Raw genomic sequence first — 19,705 nt, forward strand, 5'->3', positions numbered from 1 at the left:
AATATGAGCGAATATTGAAGATTTAATCTATAAATAAATGGAAAGTATTTTTAAAAACATGAAGAGGCGAGGAGCTGACCTACGTCAATGCATCGGGCGTTCCCCTTAATAATTCTTGAATTTTCCAAACCTTTCACCATACTTCCCCTGACACACGCTCTTGTTATCTCTCTCGCACCCTCGAGAAGCATTGCAATCGTTCTTACCCTCTATACAGTCATCTCCTCTTTGACTCTATCCACATCTCTCTCGCACTCTCGCGAAACGTCGAGAAACGTCGCGAGCTTTCTCCACTCACTGGCCGGGAGTATAAATAGCGGTGCAGTTTGCTACCCCTTCACATTTCAACGCAAGCAACGGCAAGCAAAACACAAGCGAAAAGCAGAAAAGCAACCAAAGTGACAGTTACAACTGAAAATTCAACCTACACAAGTAAAAGTGAAACAAGAAATTAAATCAAAGTATTGAAAAAGGAAACAAAAAGTACACTCGCAACGAGAGAGCGGAAGCCAGTTAAACCAATTCTTTGTTAAAGAAACAACAGAAAGAAACTCACAGAAACACACAAAATGCCGGCCATTGGCATTGACTTGGGCACCACGTACTCGTGCGTCGGTGTCTTCCAGCACGGAAAGGTGGAGATCATCGCCAACGACCAGGGCAACCGCACGACGCCCAGCTATGTGGCATTCACAGACTCGGAGCGGCTGATCGGAGACGCCGCCAAGAACCAGGTGGCGATGAATCCGAAGAACAGCGTGTTCGACGCCAAGCGCCTGATTGGGCGCAAGTTCGACGACTCCAAGATCCAGGAGGACATGAAGCACTGGCCCTTCAAGGTGGTCAACGACTGCGGCAAGCCGAAGATGAGCGTCGAGTTCAAGGGCGAGGAGAAGCGCTTTGCCCCGGAGGAGATCAGCTCGATGGTCCTCACCAAGATGAAGGAGACCGCCGAGGCGTATCTCGGCACCTCAGTGCGGGACGCGGTCATCACAGTGCCAGCGTACTTCAACGACTCGCAGCGGCAGGCCACCAAAGATGCCGGAGCCATCGCCGGCCTCAACGTGCTGCGCATCATCAACGAGCCGACGGCGGCTGCTCTGGCCTATGGCCTGGACAAGAATCTCAAGGGGGAGCGCAATGTGCTGATCTTCGATCTGGGTGGCGGCACCTTCGATGTCTCTATTCTGACCATCGACGAGGGATCGCTGTTCGAGGTGCGCGCCACTGCCGGAGACACCCACTTGGGTGGCGAGGACTTTGACAACAGGCTGGTGAACCACCTGGCGGAGGAGTTCAAGCGCAAGTTCAAGAAGGATCTGCGCTCCAATCCTCGTGCCCTGCGGCGTCTGCGCACCGCAGCCGAGCGGGCCAAGCGAACGCTGTCTTCCAGCACAGAGGCATCCATCGAGGTGGATGCCCTGTTCGAGGGACACGACTTCTACACGAAGGTCAGTCGTGCCCGCTTCGAAGAGAGCTGTGCGGGGACCTCTTCCGCAACACCCTGCAGCCCGTGGAGAAGGCCCTGAACGACGCCAAGATGGACAAGAGCAAGATTCAGGACATCGTCCTGGTGGGCGGATCAACTCGCATTCCCAAGGTGCAGAACCTTCTGCAGAGCTTCTTCAACGGCAAGAGCCTCAACCTGTCCATCAACCCAGACGAGGCTGTGGCCTACGGCGCCGCCATCCAGGCGGCCATCCTCTCCGGCGACCAGAGCAGCCAGATCAAGGACGTGCTGCTCGTGGACGTGTCGCCGCTCTCGCTGGGCATCGAGACCGCCGGCGGAGTGATGACCAAGCTGATCGAGCGCAACAGCCGCATCCCGTGCAAGCAGTCGAAGACCTTCACCACCTACGCGGACAACCAGCCCGCCGTGACCGTGCAGGTGTTTGAGGGCGAGCGCGCCATGACGAAGGACAACAATGTGCTGGGAACCTTCAACCTCACGGGCATTCCCCCGGCACCCCGGGGCGTGCCCAAGATAGAGGTCACCTTCGACCTGGACGCCAACGGCATCCTGAACGTCACGGCCAAGGAACTGGGCTCTGGCAATGCGAAGAACATCACGATCAAGAACGACAAGGGTCGCCTCTCGCAGGCCGACATCGACCGCATGCTCAGCGAGGCCGAGCAGTACGCCGAGGAGGACGAGAAGCACCGCCAGAGGATCGCTGCCCGCAACCAGCTGGAGAGCTACGTGTTCGGCGTGAAGGAGGCCGCCGACAATGGGGGCGACAGGATCAGCCAGTCGGACAAGAGCAGTGTCCTCGAGAAGTGCGGCGAGACCATCAAGTGGCTCGACGGCAACACCACCGCCGACAAGGAGGAGTACGAGTACAAGCTCAAGGAGCTCACCCAGTTCTGCAGCCCCATCATGACGAAGATGCACCAGCAGCAGGGCGCTGGCGATGGTCCGCAGGGGCCAAGCTGTGGCCAGCAAGCCGGAGGCTTCGCCAACGGTGGCTACCAGGGGCCCACCGTCGAGGAGGTCGACTAAACACAAATTGAATTCCATTTTCCCGATCTCAAAGATCTCAACGAACAGCCAAAAATCTCTAGAATATGAATAGTTTAGTTTAGTTTAGTTCAATAAAAGAATATAATTAATTAAATTGAAATTTTATTGCATTTGTTATTCGAACTTCTACTTGGGCAATCCTTCGCGCTTGGCCCAGTCCGTCCAGGAGCCCTCGTAGTTTTTCAGATTCTTGAAGCCTAGGGCGGCGGCTGCTTCGGCAGCCTTCAGGCTCCGCTTGCCAATCATGCAGTGGAATATAATCTCAGTGCTGGCTTGTGGCTTCTCGCGGCCATACTTTGACTTGAAGAGTTCGGGGCTGGCGGACAGCTCCTGGCTGACTATGCCCAAGGGTATGTTGATGCTGGAGGGGATTTGGCCAGTCTTTGTAAGCTCGTCTGGTTCCCGGACGTCTATGAGCAGCTTCTGTGGTTCCCGGGCCAGCTTCTTCACCACATCGTAGTCCACAATTCCAATTGCCGGCACGCTGCTATAAAATCGCTGCGTCGCGACCAGGGAACTGCCGGCAGGCAGATTTGTAGCAGTTTGAAGGGAGAACGCGGTCCTTGTGCCTCTTAAGGCCAGCAGGCAATGTCTCAGCAGCATTTTTAGCTCTTCCACTTGGCGAAAAACAACAAAATTTGACCAAAAACAGCAACTATTACGTAAACAACAAACAAGTCAAAGCCCAGCTGTTTCTGGCATAGGGTTGCTATCGATAACTCACACTATCAAAAAATGCACTTGGCGCACAAATTTGAAAGAACATTTGTTTTGGATGAAAGTGATTTGCTCTGACGCTATTGTATCTGTTCCGAATCGAATCCAAACTGTTGCCAGGTCGGGGTGCCATCGCCATCACTCGCCAACTACGTGGTGGGAGTATGTGTGAGTGTTTGTGTGTGTGTGTCCAGGCTCTCTCTGGGTCCCAATCAAATTCTCATCGTGTGATAAGTTCAACGAACAAGTAAGCAAGCGCTTTGGCTGGAAATCGGCTGGTTGATTGTTTCAATTAGATGAAAAGGCGATCCCGGATTCAATTCACAAAAACAGACCATACTGTCGCGCACATATGTACATATGGGTGTCTGCCTTTTAGTTCATATTAATTCCCTTCTGCCATTCTGCTGATGGTTGAGGTTCGTGGGGAGATGGGGTGATTCGTGTTGATGTTCGTAGACGTATAACATCCGGGATATGTATTATTAGAGATCGTCTTCTTTGCCATTCATATACCGATAAGCCACAGCCGAGTTCTTTCCTTTTTGGGTTCAACGACTGAGAAAGTTTTACTCGGTTTTTCCCTTATCAAATCGAAAAGATAACGAATAACGAACCAGCCGGCAGCAGCAGTTCCCACCTCAACAACTACAATTAGTTGGCGCGTGCCCTGCGTATTGTATTCAACGATATTTCGACATTTATTATATAAAGACATATAAAATATTTGCTTAAAACTATAGAAATGGCAACAGCAACAGCAGGGAGCATAGCAGGATGTTCACATCAAAATACGCTAGGGAAGAGGAGCTCCTACAGTAATACAAAATGTGATAAAATCTATCAACTAGCCGGAGGCTGGCCAGGTTTTGCTTTGAACTGATTCTTGGATAGGCATCACAATTGGCTTCCATCCGTGGGATGAGCACGTGGGACGTGGACACATGGATCCTTCCATCACTTACGCTCCACAATGTGTCCTAGGGACTCGCCCACGCGGATCTTCTGTCCGGCCACAATGTCAAACTTAAAGTTCTTTGGCGCCTCGAACAGAAGGACAATGGTGCTGCCCATGTTGAACTGTCCAACCAGATCGCCCTTGCCCAGCTCCTTTGGCTTCGGCTCGGCGTTCAGGGCGACTTCGTCGTACTCGTAGGTGCTCGGAGGATGCTTACCCACATTGAGACCCGTCCAGCGATTGGTTTTGAGCTCAGCATCCATGTAGATCTCCACGGAGCCCACATTGGTGGCGCCCACAGCCGTGTAACTGAAGAAGCCGTGCTGCCACTGTCCCATGTAGAGGACGCGCTCGTTCAGGCAGAACAGACCCGGCAGCCAGCCGGCCACCTTGGGGCTCACCGAGAGCAGTTCGCCGGAGAAGTGACGACGCACCGTCGGCTGCCAGGCGGTGGGCGAGTGGAAGCGATGATAGTCTCCGGGCGCCAGGTATATAACGCACTGATATAGCTCGGTGGTGCCGTCGCGTTGCCGCTTCAGGGCCTGCGCATAGCTAACGCCCGACTTGGCCTCCTCCAGCGTCTGCAGGGGCCCCAGGAAGTCCTCGATGCTGTAATTCACGCCCTTCACCTGCTCGATGAGCGAGTCGGAGGCGCTGCCAAAGTGCAGAACCTTGCCATCGGCAGGCGAGACGAGCGGTGCCTGGGCATCGATGGTGCGTGCGCCCTCCTTCAGGGGCCGCGTGAAGAACTCCGCGAGGCTGTTGTAGTGCTCGTACTCCGGATACTGGGCCTCGCTCAGGTTCACATTGAAAGCGCTCGAGTACCAGCCATAGACGTAGGGCCGCAGTGTCGTGGGCATGTAGCAGGCGGCCAGCCAGCCCCAGCAGCGGCTGATGATGCGCAGCGGAAGCGAGCAGTAGACGCGCGACTGGAACTCCGAGGCGGTGCGTGGCGAGCCGTCACGTTCGCAGCGTTTCTTATGTAGCTGCCATTCGATGGCGCCGAACACGCATATGCCCATGGGGGCCCAGCGCAGTAGGAAGCCGGTCCAGCGGGAGAGCACATTGCGACGCACCTGGGCGAGGTTCTGGTTCGGATTAAGCTGCTGCCTGTGCGGCTGAGGTTGCGGCTGCGCCTTGAGGCGATGCAGCGGCGCATTCCCCGAGGAGGAGGAGTTCGAGGAGAACTGCCGGAAATGCCGGGCCACAGGCCAGCTTCCATTTTGTTGCTGCGCAGGCTTGGATGCTTGTAGTTGTAGTTGCTGTGGCTGCTGAGGCTGGACCACTTTTCTCAGGTTGCCGGCCTTCAGCAGGACGCGACCGCGAGGTACAAAGTAGGAAACCATTTTAATTGTAGTTTTAATTGTTGTAGTTGTTGTTGTTATAGTTCTTATGGCGACACAGCCACCCGGCCACCGAACTGATGATTACGTATTCTTTTAGATATGGAAAATGGCACGATGTAGAGAGCGCGCGCGTCTGTTTTGGAGGTTTGTTCAGTTTAATCTTTTTTTTGGAGCACGAATCGAGTGAGCGAGTGAGTGTGGTGTGCCCTTAAATCCAACAATGGCCTATTAATAGTGACAAAACATGCGCATTCAATCCAGACCTAAGTCAGAAACAATACCACACCGTGGAGGCGGGGGCGGAGGCGGGTATAACGAGAGTGTAATGAAATAATGAATTTGCCAATCAAGTCGAATGTATGCCTGATGTTGGGGTCCGTTTGTGTGTCTCTTCCGTACCGTACCGTGGGGCTGTTGTGGGCGAAATGAAATGAAACTTTTCCACAACCAAAGAGGCGCGCCAACTGCGTCTCATGTGCTTTTTTTCTCACCAAAACAAACGGAACGGAATTGAATGCCTCTCCGCGCTCCGCTCTTATCAAACCAAACACACAAAAAAACCACAATGGTGGTCAAGGCTGCCTTCTGTGTGCGTGAGTGTGTGCGGGAGGGGGGCCTGGAGTCAGCAGTCTCGTCTCTGCTGTGGAGCTCGCTCTTGGTCGATTCAATGTTTTTGTTTTAAAACTGGTTTTAATTCTTATTTTTCCAGAGTCCGTCAATTGTTTTTTGTTTTGTGCGGGCGGTACTGCGCCTCAATTTTGCGCTGAGTTTGAAGACAGATGGCAACCCTGGCAGCAGCTGCAAACAGCTGATCAATTATTTGTGTTTTTCTCATAAAAATAATTCATTTGTTATATGCAGAAAATTGCAGAAGGGAAATTGAAATATCCGCGACCATGAGCGAGGCGGAGAAACAGGCCGTGTCCTTTGCCTGCCAGCGCTGTCTTCAGCCCATAGTGCTGGACGAGCAGCTGGAGAAGATTAGCGTCCATGCCATGGCGGAACTGTCGTGTAGGCAAAGGTATACCACGATTCGCAGAAACGTATATAATCAGGTCTTCCTTTTACAGTGCCCATCTACAGGGACAATGGCAACACCCTGGACACACAGGGTGCCAGCAGCTTTGACCACTTTGTGCCGCCGTACAGGCTGACGGACTCCATCAATGGAACTGGCTTCATGCTGGTCTCGGATGGCCGCGACAACAAGAAGATGAGTGCTGCCTTCAATCTGAAGGCAGAGCTGTTCGACTGCTTGTCCTCCAACTCGGAGATTGACCATCCGCTGTGCGAGGAGTGCGCGGACTCCATGCTGGAGATTATGGATCGGGAGCTGCGCATCGCCGAGGACGAGTGGGATGTGTACAAAACGTATCTGGATGAGCTGGAGCAGCAACGGCAGGCACCCAATGTGGATGCCCTCGACAAGGAGTTGGACGAACTGAAGAAGAGTGAACAGCAGCTGCTGTCGGAGCTCGGCAAGCTCAAAGAGGAGGAACAGTCCCTGAACGATGCGATAGCGCAAGAGGAACTGGAGAAGGAGAAGCTGCACGACCAGGAGGAGAGCTACTGGCGCGAGTACACCAAACACAGGCGTGAGCTGATGCTCACCGAGGACGACAAACGGAGCCTGGAGAGCCAGATCAGCTACTCGAAGCAGCAGCTGGACAAGCTGCGCGACACAAACATCTTCAACATCACCTTCCACATCTGGCACGCGGGCCACTTTGGCACCATCAATAACTTTCGCTTGGGTCGCCTGCCCTCCGTCTCCGTCGACTGGTCGGAGATAAATGCCGCCTGGGGGCAGACAGTGCTGCTCCTCTCCGCTCTGGCGCGCAAGATTGGCCTCACCTTTGAGCGATATCGTGTGGTGCCGTTCGGCAATCACTCGTATGTGGAGGTGCTGGGCGAGAACCGCGAACTGCCGCTCTACGGCAGCGGGGGATTCAAGTTCTTTTGGGACACCAAATTCGATGCTGCCATGGTGGCCTTCCTAGACTGCCTTACCCAGTTCCAAAAGGAGGTGGAGAAGCGCGACACTGAATTCCTGCTGCCCTACAAAATGGAAAAGGGCAAAATCATTGACCCATCCACGGGGAACTCCTACTCCATAAAGTAAGTCCAAGGAAAGATAGTTTCTACCAAAATACTGATTCCATTTTGGTTTTTTGCTTTCAGGATACAGTTCAACTCGGAGGAACAGTGGACGAAGGCCCTAAAGTTCATGCTTACGAATCTGAAGTGGGGTCTCGCCTGGGTCTCCTCGCAATTCGTGTCGCAGTGATGTCTTTCGTATGTGTCCCTCAATCATCGTTTATTTATGCTCTTATTCCTCCTAGTGCTTAATATTAAAACTAAATCTTTCAACTTTTAATTGCTACTTTTTTCTTTGTCTCTGGCTGCTCCTCGCCGCTGGAGCTGTCGCTGTCGTCTGTGTCGGTGCCCGAGATATCATCACCAATCCAGAGTGTTCCCTTTTTATTCTTTTTGGCCTTTGTCTTGTCGTTGGCTGGGGCTTTCCGCTTGACGCCACTGACGGATGGCTGTTCGGTGGCTGCTGCCTGCTTCTCTTTGATTTCCTCGGCCTGCTTGAGACCCTCCTCGAAGGCGTCGCTCACCTTGTCCGTCAGATTGGCCCTGGCCTCCTCGTACTTTTCGTCTTTGAAGTCGTGCTTGGGCACGGCCAGAAGTTTCTCAATCTTTCGCTTCTTCCGCTCCTCCCGCTCGCGCTCCCGCTCCGCCTGCTTTCCCAGCCAGGCGCGGACGCGCTTCTCCTCGTTGATGTCGCGCAGGCGACGCCCACTCAGATCTCGGCAGGCCTCGCGGTTTGTGGTCTTCTCGATCTGGGCCCCAATCGCACGCAGCATGGAGCCGAAACCACCCTTGCCGCCCACCTGGCGGAGCATGCAGTGGATGCTCTCATGTTGAGTTGAGGTTGAGTCGCCAGTCAAGCGTTTGCCATTGCTCACGAGGTAGTAATCGTCGCGTTGCAAGTGCTGTAAAATGGAAAATATTTATTGCAATTACTTGTGCACGTGAATTTCACAATATACATATTTATGTGCACACTCACTGTGGACTCCTCGATTTTCGTGCATATATCATTATAGTTGATTCCATTGTCGAAAACAATTAACTGTTTATTGTTTAGAAGAATATTAATCACCATTTCTCTGCCTTTCCCTTTTGGTTGTGTTGTACTTTTGCGCTTCCCTTTTGTGCTGCTGCATCTGCCTGCCAGGGTGTGTGTTAGAAAGAGAAAGCGTTTATCGGCGCAAATAGAGTTGCCACTTTATCTGATTTATTTGTAAACCGACTTAAATATGTTTAAAACTACTTGATTTCAATTGAAAAACTTCTAGTAAATCGAGCTATATTTTAATCTATTGCTAGTCAACAAGGAACTGCTGATTTGTGATAGTTTTTGATCAATTTATGACCTTGCCGCCATTGCGTTTTTCGTTTGCAACGAGTTGGCAGCACTCTCTCTCACACACAAAGTGCTCATTAATTAGTTCGCATTTTAGACGACGAAGGTAAAATTTTAGCGACGCGTTTATCGTACAATTTCATCAGTTTAACATAGCGAAAGTTGTGAAAAATTAATAAAAACCGGTAGCGGCTAATATTGTCTGTTGTGTGTTGTGTGTTTGAATAGCGCAGAGCTAGTAAAATGCGGTAAATTTACAACCGCAGCCACGTCACAGAGAGCATATAAAAATATGAGAGAGTGCGGATTTTGAAAACGAATCCCAAATTCTAGGCAGCGTCGAACAATGGGTAGGACAGGCCAGCGGTGGCGGCGGCGGTGGTGGATGTAGTTGTGTTAATGTTAATCCTAGCTTTCGGCATCGTCGAAGGGGAGGGGAACGGGAACGCTAGCATAAAAAGATGGCAGCACGGAATTGAACAAGATATGTACATTGCATGTGTGTTTGTGTGTGTGTGCATACACACATAAGTATAGATGGAAGCGGCAAGCAGAAAAAGCAAAGAAAAATCCCCATATTCGAGCTGCATTGGTATTGGTATTAGTTTAAATGTTCAATAACCAAAACCGAAAAAAAGAAGAAAAGTGGCAACTCATGTGAGCAAAAGGCAAACAAAAAGACTAGCGCAAGACGCCTTTTTGTGTGTGTGGTGTGCGAAAAAACGACGAAACGAGGAAAATAAGCGAGTATAAATGAGCAACAAAAATCAACCTACTCCCACCCGCCCTCTGCAAGGCCCTGGTGTGACTTTGACTGACATTTTATAGAGCCGCCTGAAGAAATCAGATCAAAATCTAGTTTAGTGCCATGCAAATTTAAATTTTATTTCGAACTCGACTTGATTCGCCGAAATCTATTTCGGCGCTGCTGCCGAACTGCCGCCGCTGCCCTGGCCGGTTTCGGTTTCGCCAATTTCCCACCTCTTTCTCCATGTTTTCCATTATGTATTTTGTTATCGACGGTCATTCATCCTCTCCTCTAGTTGATTTTCATTTTGTCTTTCGCCGTGTTTCTGTGTGCGTGTGCGCCAGTGTTCTACATTGCGTTTGCTCCCGGAAAAAGAATAGTTCCTACCGATGCCGCTCTCGTTATGGTGTACAATAGTTTATGCATTAAATATCAAATAAAATGTTTTGCTTACACTGCAATTTTGTGACATTTGCTTTGTTAAATTTGCGAGGAAACGGATCTTGGGCCCGTCCCTCTCTCTCTTTAGTTCATTCGGTGCGTGTGTGTGTGTGTGTGAGAGAGAGGGTGCGCACGTGTGTGCGTGCCCCTGCACTGCTTTGCCGCCAGGCCAGCAGCTAGTCGGCTCTTTGTTCCCTACAGAGAGACAGAGAAGACCGATAGACAGACCAGACAGACAGACATAGGGCGGACGGAGCGAGCGAGCGACCACTTATCCATATCATTTGCCTACCTAATTCCAAATGTAACATTTGCCGATCATGTGCCACTATGGGACCACCGCACTGTAGACCTTGTCCTATATAAACTATAACTATAACTAATGTTTTAACTATATACTTCTTTTCTTCTCTATATGTTTTCTTCCTTGCAGCAGCGATTCCAGTGTTCAGCTTCGAAACCCAACATAAACACTCTTAACCTGCGAGAACTTTCATAGCAAACTAATTTTTGTACCAGAAACCCCCTGATCCGATCCCGAATCCAAAATCCCAAACTCCCTAATTTTCTACATTAACGTAAATAGTATTCCATATACATTTATACAATTCGTGTATATTGAAGGGACAACAGCAGCAGTAGCCACAACAACAAAAACAATTTATAATGCCAATCCTATAGATTGAGAGACAAGTGAAAGAGAGAGAATTCAAGTTAACGGGAATCCCGACACAACATCCACATCATCTCCCTCCCTTCCAAAGAGAAGAAGAGCAAAAGAGAGGAGATACAACAACAACAACAAAAATTTGTATATTCCAAAACACTCCATTAGCGAATAGTTAGGACAGATATATTTATATATATACAACAACCACAACAAAATAGAAGTTTAAAACAATTTTTGCAAATTAGGCCACAAGATTTAAGGGAAAAGTAAAGAAAAGAAAAGCAATAAACGAGGAACCTCAGCGTTAAATCATAAAGATCTACTATTATCATAAATCTCTACATACGATATATAATTAGATACTACAAAAACGAAGCCAATCGGGCCAAAACGGGTCATAATCGTAATAATCGAAGTATTCAGAATTGTAGCAAAGTTTTCGTAGTCCTTTAGCAGCCTCCCCCCATCCTCCCACATATATAGAATATATATAAAGTTCGTGTGCGGAGAAACGAGCGTAGATAGGGATCTTCTGAATCAAGTAAATTATTTTTGATATCGATTTTTGTAATTGATTTGATGCGCATCATCGCATAGAGAGAGAGTGTTAGAGTATATAATATATAGCATTATCGCGCATATCGATCCGCATACGCATCCGCAAACAGCCATCCACGACGAGCCATGGACGAGTCACAGCCGAAAACGTTGTATGTGGGAAACCTCGATAGCTCGGTCTCCGAGGAGCTGCTCGTCGCATTGTTCGGCACAATGGGTGCCGTGAAGGGCTGTAAAATAATAAGGGAACCGGGCAACGATCCCTATGCCTTTATCGAATATTCCAACTATCAGGCAGCCTCCACAGCCCTGACCGCCATGAACAAACGCCTGTTTCTGGACAAGGAAATCAAGGTACGTCCGGATCGGATCGCTCATCCTCCCCATCACTCACTAAACTCTCTATTCCTGCAGGTAAACTGGGCCACTAGTCCCGGGAATCAGCCCAAGACAGATATTAGCTCCCATCACCACATATTCGTTGGAGATCTGAGTCCCGAAATCGAAACGGAGACGCTGCGCGAAGCCTTTGCACCATTCGGGGAGATATCAAACTGTCGCATTGTCCGCGATCCACAGACCATGAAGTCCAAGGGCTATGCTTTCGTTTCGTTTGTGAAGAAGGCCGAAGCCGAGAATGCAATACAAGCAATGAATGGCCAGTGGATTGGCTCGCGTTCGATACGCACCAATTGGTCCACGCGCAAGCTCCCACCACCGCGAGAATCGTCCAAGGGTGGCGGTCTGGGCGGCGGCATGGGTGGCGGGCCCGGGAATGGAGGCGGCATTAAGAGCAACCAGCGGCACACCTTCGAGGAGGTGTACAATCAGTCGAGCCCCACCAACACCACAGTCTACTGTGGCGGCTTTCCGCCGAACGTCATCAGCGACGATCTGATGCACAAACACTTTGGCCAGTTCGGTCAAATTCAGGATGTGCGTGTCTTCAAGGACAAGGGCTTTGCGTTCATCAAATTCATGACCAAGGACTCGGCGGCGCACGCCATCGAGCATACGCACAACACCGAGGTCCATGGCAATCTCGTCAAGTGCTTCTGGGGCAAGGAGAATGGCGGCGATAACTCGATGAACAACATGAATGCCGCTGCAGCGGCAGCTGCCTCTGCCAATGTGGCCGCCGTGGCAGCCGCCAATGCGGCGGTTAGTGCCTCATTGCCAGGCCAAATGATGACCCAGCAACAGTTAGCGGCGGCCACTGGTGCCGCGTTACCTGGCCAAATGATGACGCCCCAACAGCTGGCAGCTGCCACAGCGGCGCAGTATCCATACGCCTATCAGCAAATGGGCTACTGGTATCCTCCGGCAGTAAGTTGGCTAATCTCTAACTGAAGCTCTAAATGATTTTAACCGTACTTCTCCCCCACGACAGCAGGCTTATCCAACCACCCAAATGCAGACGCAGTATATGCAGCAGGGCTATTATCCTTACGCTTACACGACCAGTGCCCAGCAGGCGGGAGGAGTCCGTACGTAGAGCCGCATTCTTTATGCAGCCTCCAGTTTTGTGTGTTAATTCGTTTTGTATGATCTTTCCAGCTGCCGGGTATCGCATGGTGCCACCGAATGTGGCATGGGGTGTGCCTGGCACCGTGGTCCCTGGCATGTCGGCGGCCTCGTCTGCGGCCGCAGCAGCAAACGGTTCACTTGCCCCCCAGATGATGTACAGTGCCGCGATGCCACAATATCAGACCCAATGAACTGAGTTGTGACGCCCGCTTCGACGCCGTCTGCAACATCCGTGGAGCCGCTGCATCCAAGAACGTCTGCCGCCAGCAGCAGTGCAGTCACAATCGCAGTCGCAATCACAGCTGCAGCTGTTAGCGCATTACGCACCCTTAGCTTACTTAGAATACCAGGTCCTTGCCAAAACCGAGCAGCAGCAGCAGCAGCATCCGTCGTATCATCCTCTGCCAGTCCCTAGCGACGAGAGCAACAACAACATCAGCCTCTCAACGAGTCTCTTTTTTGCGGCAGCAGGGGATTAGGGACATTTCTGGATTTTTGCGGTATTTTCAGTTGCGGTTCTAGGCTACGGCTACGTTTTTCTTTTTTGCGACGAGTGCGTCATTGTGGCGGTCGAACGGGCGTTACGTTCGTGGAGGACACTTTCATCGTACTCCCACAGTACTGCCGAACCGAAGTGAAGCGTGGAACTAAAAGTTGAACTACGCGCAGCGGCAGGCGAGCAGACAGGCAGGCAGATAGACAGACACAGACAGAAAGACAGACAGACAGATGGACAGACAACAACTGAAGCTCTGGGCGATTTCGGGGGGTAGCTGTAACAATCTAATCCAATCTAAGTACGTGTTAAAATAATTTAATGATTTGTAATTTAAGGCAGATATAGGCGTATAAACGAAAGCGGAAGCAAAAATAAACAAATGAGAAATACCACAAAAACAGAGAAAAGAAAGAAAAACAAAAACCAACCAATAGGCAACAAACAAATTGGGATTGGTTCGAGTAAACAAACCACAAAACATATATACAATCGAAACGGAATAAAGTGACAAAGCAAATTGTAATTGTAACTAAATTGTAGATCATATGATGTGTCAACGAAGGATTTCGAAGGAAAGCAAAGCAAAGGAGGAGTAGTAGTCGGATGTATGTAGGTCAGTGGTAAGTGGATCAGCGAGGAGTAGCCACACACCCACACCCACACATCGCTGGAGTCGAAAAGTAAAGCAAAAACAAATTTAGACTTTTAAGAGAATGTAAATTCGAGCAAAAAAAACAACCACACACACACACACATATTGTAATTGTATATTTCCAATGTGGAAAAACGAAATGCGATATAAATATGTAATGTAATTGTAAAATAAAGAAACAAAAAAATATATAAAACGAAGTGAGAAAAACCACAGAGAACGACGAGTGTGTCTCCTAAATCGAAACTGAAACTTTTGGGTAACGAAACTTCTACCATTTAACAGATTATTAAACTATAAAAGTTTGTCCATGCGAGGGTCTATGGATAGGACAAGTTCCTACAGCCAACCATGATTATACCAAAGGGAGAAGGCGGGAAGCGTGCTACTATACATGTACATTGGTAAATGTTCATAAATAATGATCTACTCGATCTAATTTCCACTCTCGTTCTATATGCAATGAGACAGTTTATGGATGGATTTCTAAATGAATTGGCGGATTTCGTAAGGTGATTTTCGATCCATAGTCACAACTAATGGATACGGTTAAGGGAGGGAGAAATTATGTTCAAATTGTACGGGTTTAGGGTTTTATGTCTGGTACTTTTTGGTACTCCCTGTACCACATGATATCTACTTCTATATAATTCCCTACTTTTGGTTGGTTGAATTATAATTTGTATACATGCTTAGCTCTTTCTAGTTCTAATTTAGAACATTAAACTAACGTATTATGCACGCTCACGCGTCATGCAGCAACGCCCCTTGGTAGGTTGGTTCTACTGAGATACTTGTTGTGCAGACATAGGAAGCTGATACTCAATCCATATAGAAGAGACTCCTCTCTCCTCTCCGCAGAATCAGGTGAGGATCTATCGAAGATGCATTTGACAACGAATTTCCAGAAACATGAAAACTACCATTAGATATGAACTAGGGTGCTAGCTAGAATTGAGTTTGAATTTCTTATGTGGTTCCAGAATTGTTTAGAGTATTGAATAAATCGTCTGATGATGTCTGTTGAAATCGATTTTATTTAGCGTATTCTATATATACTTACATGTCCATATGTATATATAGAGTATGTATTTATATGCATGTATTTTTGTTGGATCTGTGTGTTGTTCAGTAAACTACTTATTAAACTGAAATTCTGTTGGCTGCATAAAAGCTAATTCAAATTACCGCGTAAAGCATCCGATTGTACAATATATATATGTAAATAGTAGGGGTGTGTGTGTGGAGGAGCAACTTCTAAGTATAACAAACATTGGGATTAATCTATAGATGGTTTGTTCGGAGACACGATTGTATTTATGACTGCTGCAGTAGGTAGGTACATACATTGATTGATTGAAAACAGAGGAACTAAAACTAAAACTAAGCACCATTCATCCATCCATCCATCTATCGATAGAGGTAGACAGAGAGTAGTGTTTGTGATGATGTTGATGTGTGATTTAAAACTTAAATCTGATCCTTGCTTTAGTGTTGTGATTCATCTTAAGGCTATGCTTATGTCTAGATTACGTGTAGCGTATGTTTTCGATTGGACTGTATGATGTACAACAAAAATAGTAGATAGGTTTTGGTTCTATTGATTGGAAGAAACTCGTGACACAGAAATCAATTCAAAATACATTTACTTAGAACTAAATTAAATGTTAGAAGAAGCCATACCGTACATGAACGAACATCGCTGCTGTCTTGGCATTGAAAATATTGGAAACAAATGCTAATATAATGATTATACTTAGACGTACATTAGCTTGTAAACGATTATAACTTGAATGGGCGTAGTGGGTTTCGCTTTAAAAACATTGGAAAATACAATATAAATCTTAGGCCTAAAAACACACAGACACAGTGGCATGGTAGAACGAGAAATTAATTAATAATTCATTGATTAAATACAAGTAACAAAGTTTTGTGAAACAAAATGTAAGCCTACAAAAACAAATGGTTGAATGGAACGTGTAAAACTTGGAAGATCAATGGAATGATCATCGAATCTAATGCAACAGCAAAAGGGAGAGAAATTTCTGTCACTCACATCACAGCGTGGAGCAGGGCAGGCTCGGGGCAGGGCAGGATTCTGGTGACAAGGCAGACAATCAGCGCAGCTCTCCGCTGAATTTAAATGGTTATATCCCCATAGTCCTGCGACCATTTCTCATACGAATTGAGGCTCTGCGGTGCCACAGAGCGACGAATACGCTTGAGAGAGTTGTGAAAATCCTTTTCGGTGATGTGACGCATGGCGCTTATGTCCAGACACTTGACCTGCTCCACATTCAGCTCTCGTATGGGCTCCAGAGCGGCATCCTTGGCCAGGGCCGTCAAATCGGAGCCAGAATAACCGTCGGTGATCTTGGCCAAACGCCGCAGAGCATCCGTATCCAGCGGCGAGCCCTGCTTCTGCAGCAAACGATTCAAGAGCAGCTCGCGCGTCTGCTCGTCGGGCAGTGAGACATAGACGCGTTTGGTGAAGCGTCGCAAGGCGGCCTCGTCCAGCTCTTGGGGCCTATTGGTGGCGGCCAGCACCACAATCCGGTCGCCTTCGGGATTCCCGGGCAGACCGTCAAACTCGACTAGGAATTCGGTCTTCAGGCGCCGCGATGCCTCGTGCTCGCCGCTGCTACGCTCCGAGAGCAGCGAGTCGACCTCATCGATGAATATGATTGAGGGCTGCAAGTGGCGGGCCACGGCAAACAAAGCACGCACCAATTTCTCCCCATCGCCGACGTATTTGCTGGTCAACGAGGCAGCCGAGATGTTCAGAAAGGTGGCGCTGCATTCGGTGGCGACGGCACGGGCCAGCAATGTCTTGCCATTGCCCGGTGGACCGAACAGCAGCAGACCCTTGGCCGGGGCACGCAAACCTACACTCGAAAAGAGGGAAGCACGCAATGATTTATGTACTGGGAATGGCTCAATCTATCATGCACTTACCTGTAAAGAGTTCTGGACGAACGGAGGGCAGTATGACCATCTCTTGTAGCGCCTGCTTGGCCACCTCCTGGCCGGCAATGTCTGTCCACTCCACCTTGGCACCGCCCTCGACAATCTCATCGAGTATCAGCTGCACCAGCTTCTGTTCCACACCCTTGACGGTCACCACGGGTGTGCTGGCGCCGCTGCCACTGCCGCTGGCCCCATTGTTGTTGATGGGCGTGCGTGAACGCTGTGGCGGTGTATTGCGACCGGAAGACTACGGAAGACAAAGTGGAATAATGATAGAGAGATCATCAGTCAGGCAATGCGAAATTCCATCCTTGAGCCACTTACAAATTGTCGACGCACGGCTGGGGGTGTGGCTGCCGTCTTGCCTGGCTGCCGGACAGCACCCACGGAGGTCTTTGAGCCGAGATTTCGTGGCAAAGTTTGTGACTTGTTGGTGGCCACGGCCAGGTTGCCAGGTCGCTTCGTGCCGATTGTCAGCTTGCGGCCAGAGGCTAGGGAAAAGATGGTAAACGATCAGAAGTGCACATGGGGAAGGATCTTTTCCTGTTTAAGCTACAATTTGGGCTCAAGCGTAAATGAATATTGAAACGAAAACAAAGTGCAAGGTGAGAGGGTGATTGGTAGATAGATAAATAGCTCGAACTGTTGTCGCTGTGGTGTCGCTGGTTCTGGGCGTTGGTGCTGGGCTCTTTTTAGGCCTTGACTGCAACAGAACTTACCCGATGACGACGATGACGATGGAGTTGTGGCTGTGACAGTGACTCTGGGCGTACTAAGGCCGTTCTTTGGGCCATAGCCGCTGCTGCGTGTCTTCAGCTTTACGGGATCATTGGTGAGATTCGTCAGCATTGGCTGATTAGCTGCCGCTTCTCTGGCCTTCTGTGGCCTTTGGGGCTGCTGCTGATGCTGCTCCTGGCTATGATTGAGTTTCGGTTTCTGTTTCTCCTTTAGCGAGAGACGATGCATTTGGAAATCTTCCTCGCGCAGCGCTGTGGCAGCGACAATTTGATGGACAAACGCAAAAGGAAATGCGAGGACAAACAACAAAGTGCAAATAAAAAAAAAATCAACAGAAAAATACAAAATAAAAATCATTCCTGTTGGGTTTTACGGATGCACCGGTTGGGGGCAACGACTTACCGAGAAAGTGAAGGCGATCCCGGGCCATCGAAAGATTTGTTTGCATTTTATCGTGCAGCCTTTGGGCACGGTCCCAGACATCGCCGCGACCGCTCCAGCAATCGACGGCAATGCCATCCTCCAGCTCCTTGATACCCTTGCGATATAGCTCAATGGCCAGCTCTTTGTGACCTGCAGACGGGAGGAAAAGGAAACGGATTGTCAGAACATCTCACTCTCAGCGCTTTGTGATTATTGATTCGCACTCGGTAGACAACAAAAGATACACACACACATGCGGAACAGCCGCCAGCCAGCTAGTGGGGCGATGACTCATAGAGAGCACTCGAAAGCACCCCCAATGCTCAACGCTCAACGCTCAGCACTCACCTTCATTCTCCTCGTCTATCTTGAGCGCCTTGGAGATGTACTCGAACGCCCGGCGATGGTGATGCTTCTGCTTGGCCAACAAAGGATCTCCGGGACCGGGCGAGTAGCCTGCAGCAGATCGATTGGCCCCAGCCATTTCCAGGGGCTGAAGTGCGCGATAGCGCTGCTGTGGCAGAGGTTGCTGCACTTGCTGCTCGGACGACGCTGTCGCGCCGCTGGTCACCTCCAGGGGATAGTTGAGGGACTGACTCGTCGTTAGTTGTGGGTGCTGCTGATCCTTGTTGTTCGAGTTGTTTTGGACAACAATCTCGATGTTGCAGTCGCGTCTGTGGGGACGGTAAATAACCTTTGTGCTCGCGCCGTACAAGTAGCGAAAAATGCAGAACAGCTGATAAATCAGCGAGCGCAGAACGTTGAATAGGAATATAATGGGAAATGAAACAACGTAGAGGTTCTGCTTGTGCACGGAGGAGGAGCCACCGCGATGGCTGCTTCTTGGCGCGCTCGTTGATGTTGGGGTCAGATCATCGGTGGTGGTGGTGTCGTCGTCGCCGTCTCCGTCCGGCGAGCTGCCCGGAGTTGCGCGTCGGTTCGAGGAGGACGACACGTTCGCGACAGACTTGCGGTCATCGATCGATGTTCGGTGCGCCGACGACGACCTGCTCAAGTTATGTCCGCCTGCTGTTCCTGCGGCTGCTGATCCGCCGCCGCCGCCGTGTGATTTGATTGGAGATTTGTGGCTGCTGCTGGCGCTGGACGAGGATGACTGGTTTTTGGTGCGTACCATCGATATCGATTCCGCGCCGCAGCACGCTAACTAGCTTTGACCCCCACTCACTCACTCCGTTGGCTCTGCTCTCCACTCTCCACCCCCCTACGACGTACGTGCAAATTTATGCGAAGGAGAGACGTTCCGTTTCCTTTCCTATTGGCGCACACGCACACACACTCAGCCGCGACACTGGCACGCTTTCAAATTATGACATAAAAGCAAATAAACAATTTTTTAAACACAACACTGAACGCGCTCTACTACTAGTTGTTGTTGTGCATTCTGCTGCTATTTTGAGAGCTCTTGCTCTTTTTTCAAACCTTATTTTTCTCAGCACTATTTTCAGGTTCCCCCGCTCCCGACAACAACTGCTGACGTACTTGCCAG

The 19,705-nt window shown here is 49.5% G+C and overlaps 7 protein-coding genes across 8 annotated transcripts; 3 read left to right on the plus strand and 4 right to left on the minus strand.

The window, feature by feature from the left end:
- Positions 1 to 342: 342 nt before the first annotated feature.
- LOC117897025 (heat shock protein 68-like) lies at positions 343 to 2,621 on the plus strand. The gene is given in 2 exon segments (XM_034805602.1): positions 343 to 1,472; positions 1,475 to 2,621. Coding segments are annotated over 2 exon segments (1,929 nt in total). The 5' UTR covers positions 343 to 569; the 3' UTR covers positions 2,501 to 2,621.
- Positions 2,607 to 3,176, minus strand: LOC117897044 (rhodanese domain-containing protein CG4456). The gene has a single exon (XM_034805627.1). The coding sequence runs from the start codon at positions 3,122 to 3,124 to the stop codon at positions 2,648 to 2,650; it is 477 nt and encodes a 158-aa protein (XP_034661518.1). The 5' UTR covers positions 3,125 to 3,176; the 3' UTR covers positions 2,607 to 2,647.
- A 739-nt stretch (positions 3,177 to 3,915) lies between these two features.
- On the minus strand, positions 3,916 to 6,268 carry LOC117897033 (phosphatidylserine decarboxylase proenzyme, mitochondrial). Its single transcript, XM_034805612.1, has 2 exons — positions 6,034 to 6,268; positions 3,916 to 5,953 (listed from the first exon to the last, which is right to left on the minus strand). Exon 2 carries the CDS (start codon positions 5,540 to 5,542, stop codon positions 4,196 to 4,198), a length of 1,347 nt encoding a protein of 448 aa, XP_034661503.1. The 5' UTR covers positions 5,543 to 5,953; positions 6,034 to 6,268; the 3' UTR covers positions 3,916 to 4,195.
- Positions 6,269 to 6,327: 59 nt separating this feature from the next.
- LOC117897034 (beclin-1-like protein) lies at positions 6,328 to 7,919 on the plus strand. The gene is made up of 3 exons (XM_034805613.1): positions 6,328 to 6,553; positions 6,613 to 7,660; positions 7,724 to 7,919. Exons 1-3 carry the CDS (start codon positions 6,439 to 6,441, stop codon positions 7,827 to 7,829), a joined length of 1,269 nt encoding a protein of 422 aa, XP_034661504.1. The 5' UTR covers positions 6,328 to 6,438; the 3' UTR covers positions 7,830 to 7,919.
- LOC117897040 (replication stress response regulator SDE2) lies at positions 7,839 to 8,823 on the minus strand. The gene is made up of 2 exons (XM_034805622.1): positions 8,619 to 8,823; positions 7,839 to 8,541 (listed from the first exon to the last, which is right to left on the minus strand). Exons 1-2 carry the CDS (start codon positions 8,712 to 8,714, stop codon positions 7,909 to 7,911), a joined length of 729 nt encoding a protein of 242 aa, XP_034661513.1. The 5' UTR covers positions 8,715 to 8,823; the 3' UTR covers positions 7,839 to 7,908.
- A 169-nt stretch (positions 8,824 to 8,992) lies between these two features.
- Positions 8,993 to 14,098, plus strand: LOC117897031 (nucleolysin TIAR). Its single transcript, XM_034805610.1, has 5 exons — positions 8,993 to 9,081; positions 10,598 to 11,746; positions 11,807 to 12,718; positions 12,783 to 12,879; positions 12,950 to 14,098. Exons 2-5 carry the CDS (start codon positions 11,519 to 11,521, stop codon positions 13,108 to 13,110), a joined length of 1,398 nt encoding a protein of 465 aa, XP_034661501.1. The 5' UTR covers positions 8,993 to 9,081; positions 10,598 to 11,518; the 3' UTR covers positions 13,111 to 14,098.
- Positions 14,099 to 15,371: 1,273 nt separating this feature from the next.
- LOC117898469 (spastin) lies at positions 15,372 to 19,693 on the minus strand. 2 transcript variants are annotated; one of them, XM_034807898.1, is made up of 6 exons: positions 18,547 to 19,692; positions 18,178 to 18,348; positions 17,757 to 18,026; positions 17,362 to 17,528; positions 17,026 to 17,284; positions 15,372 to 16,955 (listed from the first exon to the last, which is right to left on the minus strand). In XM_034807898.1, the coding sequence occupies exons 1-6, from the start codon at positions 19,331 to 19,333 to the stop codon at positions 16,210 to 16,212; spliced, it is 2,400 nt and encodes a 799-aa protein (XP_034663789.1). In that variant the 5' UTR covers positions 19,334 to 19,692; the 3' UTR covers positions 15,372 to 16,209. The 2 variants fall into 2 exon arrangements, with proteins under 2 accessions (XP_034663789.1, XP_034663790.1); XM_034807899.1 differs by lacking the exon at positions 17,757 to 18,026 and having other exon boundaries at positions 18,547 to 19,693.
- Positions 19,694 to 19,705: the final 12 nt, after the last annotated feature.

This window comes from Drosophila subobscura, chromosome O, assembly GCF_008121235.1.
Source record: "Drosophila subobscura isolate 14011-0131.10 chromosome O, UCBerk_Dsub_1.0, whole genome shotgun sequence".
In the NCBI taxonomy this organism is placed as follows: domain Eukaryota; kingdom Metazoa; phylum Arthropoda; class Insecta; order Diptera; family Drosophilidae; genus Drosophila; species Drosophila subobscura.

What these genes read in the sequence shown, in the direction of transcription:
- LOC117897044 (XM_034805627.1), bottom strand. Translation starts at nt 3,124, where the DNA reads ATGCTGCTGAGACATTGCCTGCTGGCCTTAAGAGGCACAAGGACCGCG.
- LOC117897031 (XM_034805610.1), top strand. Translation starts at nt 11,519, where the DNA reads ATGGACGAGTCACAGCCGAAAACGTTGTATGTGGGAAACCTCGATAGC. An exon ending in GCTACTGGTATCCTCCGGCA is followed by an intron (nt 12,719 to 12,782) that starts GTAAGTTGGCTA and finishes CCCCCACGACAG; the next exon opens with CAGGCTTATCCAACCACCCA. An exon ending in CCAGCAGGCGGGAGGAGTCC is followed by an intron (nt 12,880 to 12,949) that starts GTACGTAGAGCC and finishes TGATCTTTCCAG; the next exon opens with CTGCCGGGTATCGCATGGTG.
- LOC117898469 (XM_034807898.1), bottom strand. Translation starts at nt 19,333, where the DNA reads ATGGTACGCACCAAAAACCAGTCATCCTCGTCCAGCGCCAGCAGCAGC. An exon ending in GATAGACGAGGAGAATGAAG is followed by an intron (nt 18,349 to 18,546) that starts GTGAGTGCTGAG and finishes TCCCGTCTGCAG; the next exon opens with GTCACAAAGAGCTGGCCATT. An exon ending in TCGTCCAGAACTCTTTACAG is followed by an intron (nt 16,956 to 17,025) that starts GTAAGTGCATGA and finishes TTTCGAGTGTAG; the next exon opens with GTTTGCGTGCCCCGGCCAAG.
- LOC117897034 (XM_034805613.1), top strand. Translation starts at nt 6,439, where the DNA reads ATGAGCGAGGCGGAGAAACAGGCCGTGTCCTTTGCCTGCCAGCGCTGT. An exon ending in TGCCATGGCGGAACTGTCGT is followed by an intron (nt 6,554 to 6,612) that starts GTAGGCAAAGGT and finishes TTCCTTTTACAG; the next exon opens with TGCCCATCTACAGGGACAAT. An exon ending in GGGAACTCCTACTCCATAAA is followed by an intron (nt 7,661 to 7,723) that starts GTAAGTCCAAGG and finishes TTTTGCTTTCAG; the next exon opens with GATACAGTTCAACTCGGAGG.
- LOC117897033 (XM_034805612.1), bottom strand. Translation starts at nt 5,542, where the DNA reads ATGGTTTCCTACTTTGTACCTCGCGGTCGCGTCCTGCTGAAGGCCGGC.
- LOC117897040 (XM_034805622.1), bottom strand. Translation starts at nt 8,714, where the DNA reads ATGGTGATTAATATTCTTCTAAACAATAAACAGTTAATTGTTTTCGAC. An exon ending in CGAAAATCGAGGAGTCCACA is followed by an intron (nt 8,542 to 8,618) that starts GTGAGTGTGCAC and finishes TCCATTTTACAG; the next exon opens with CACTTGCAACGCGACGATTA.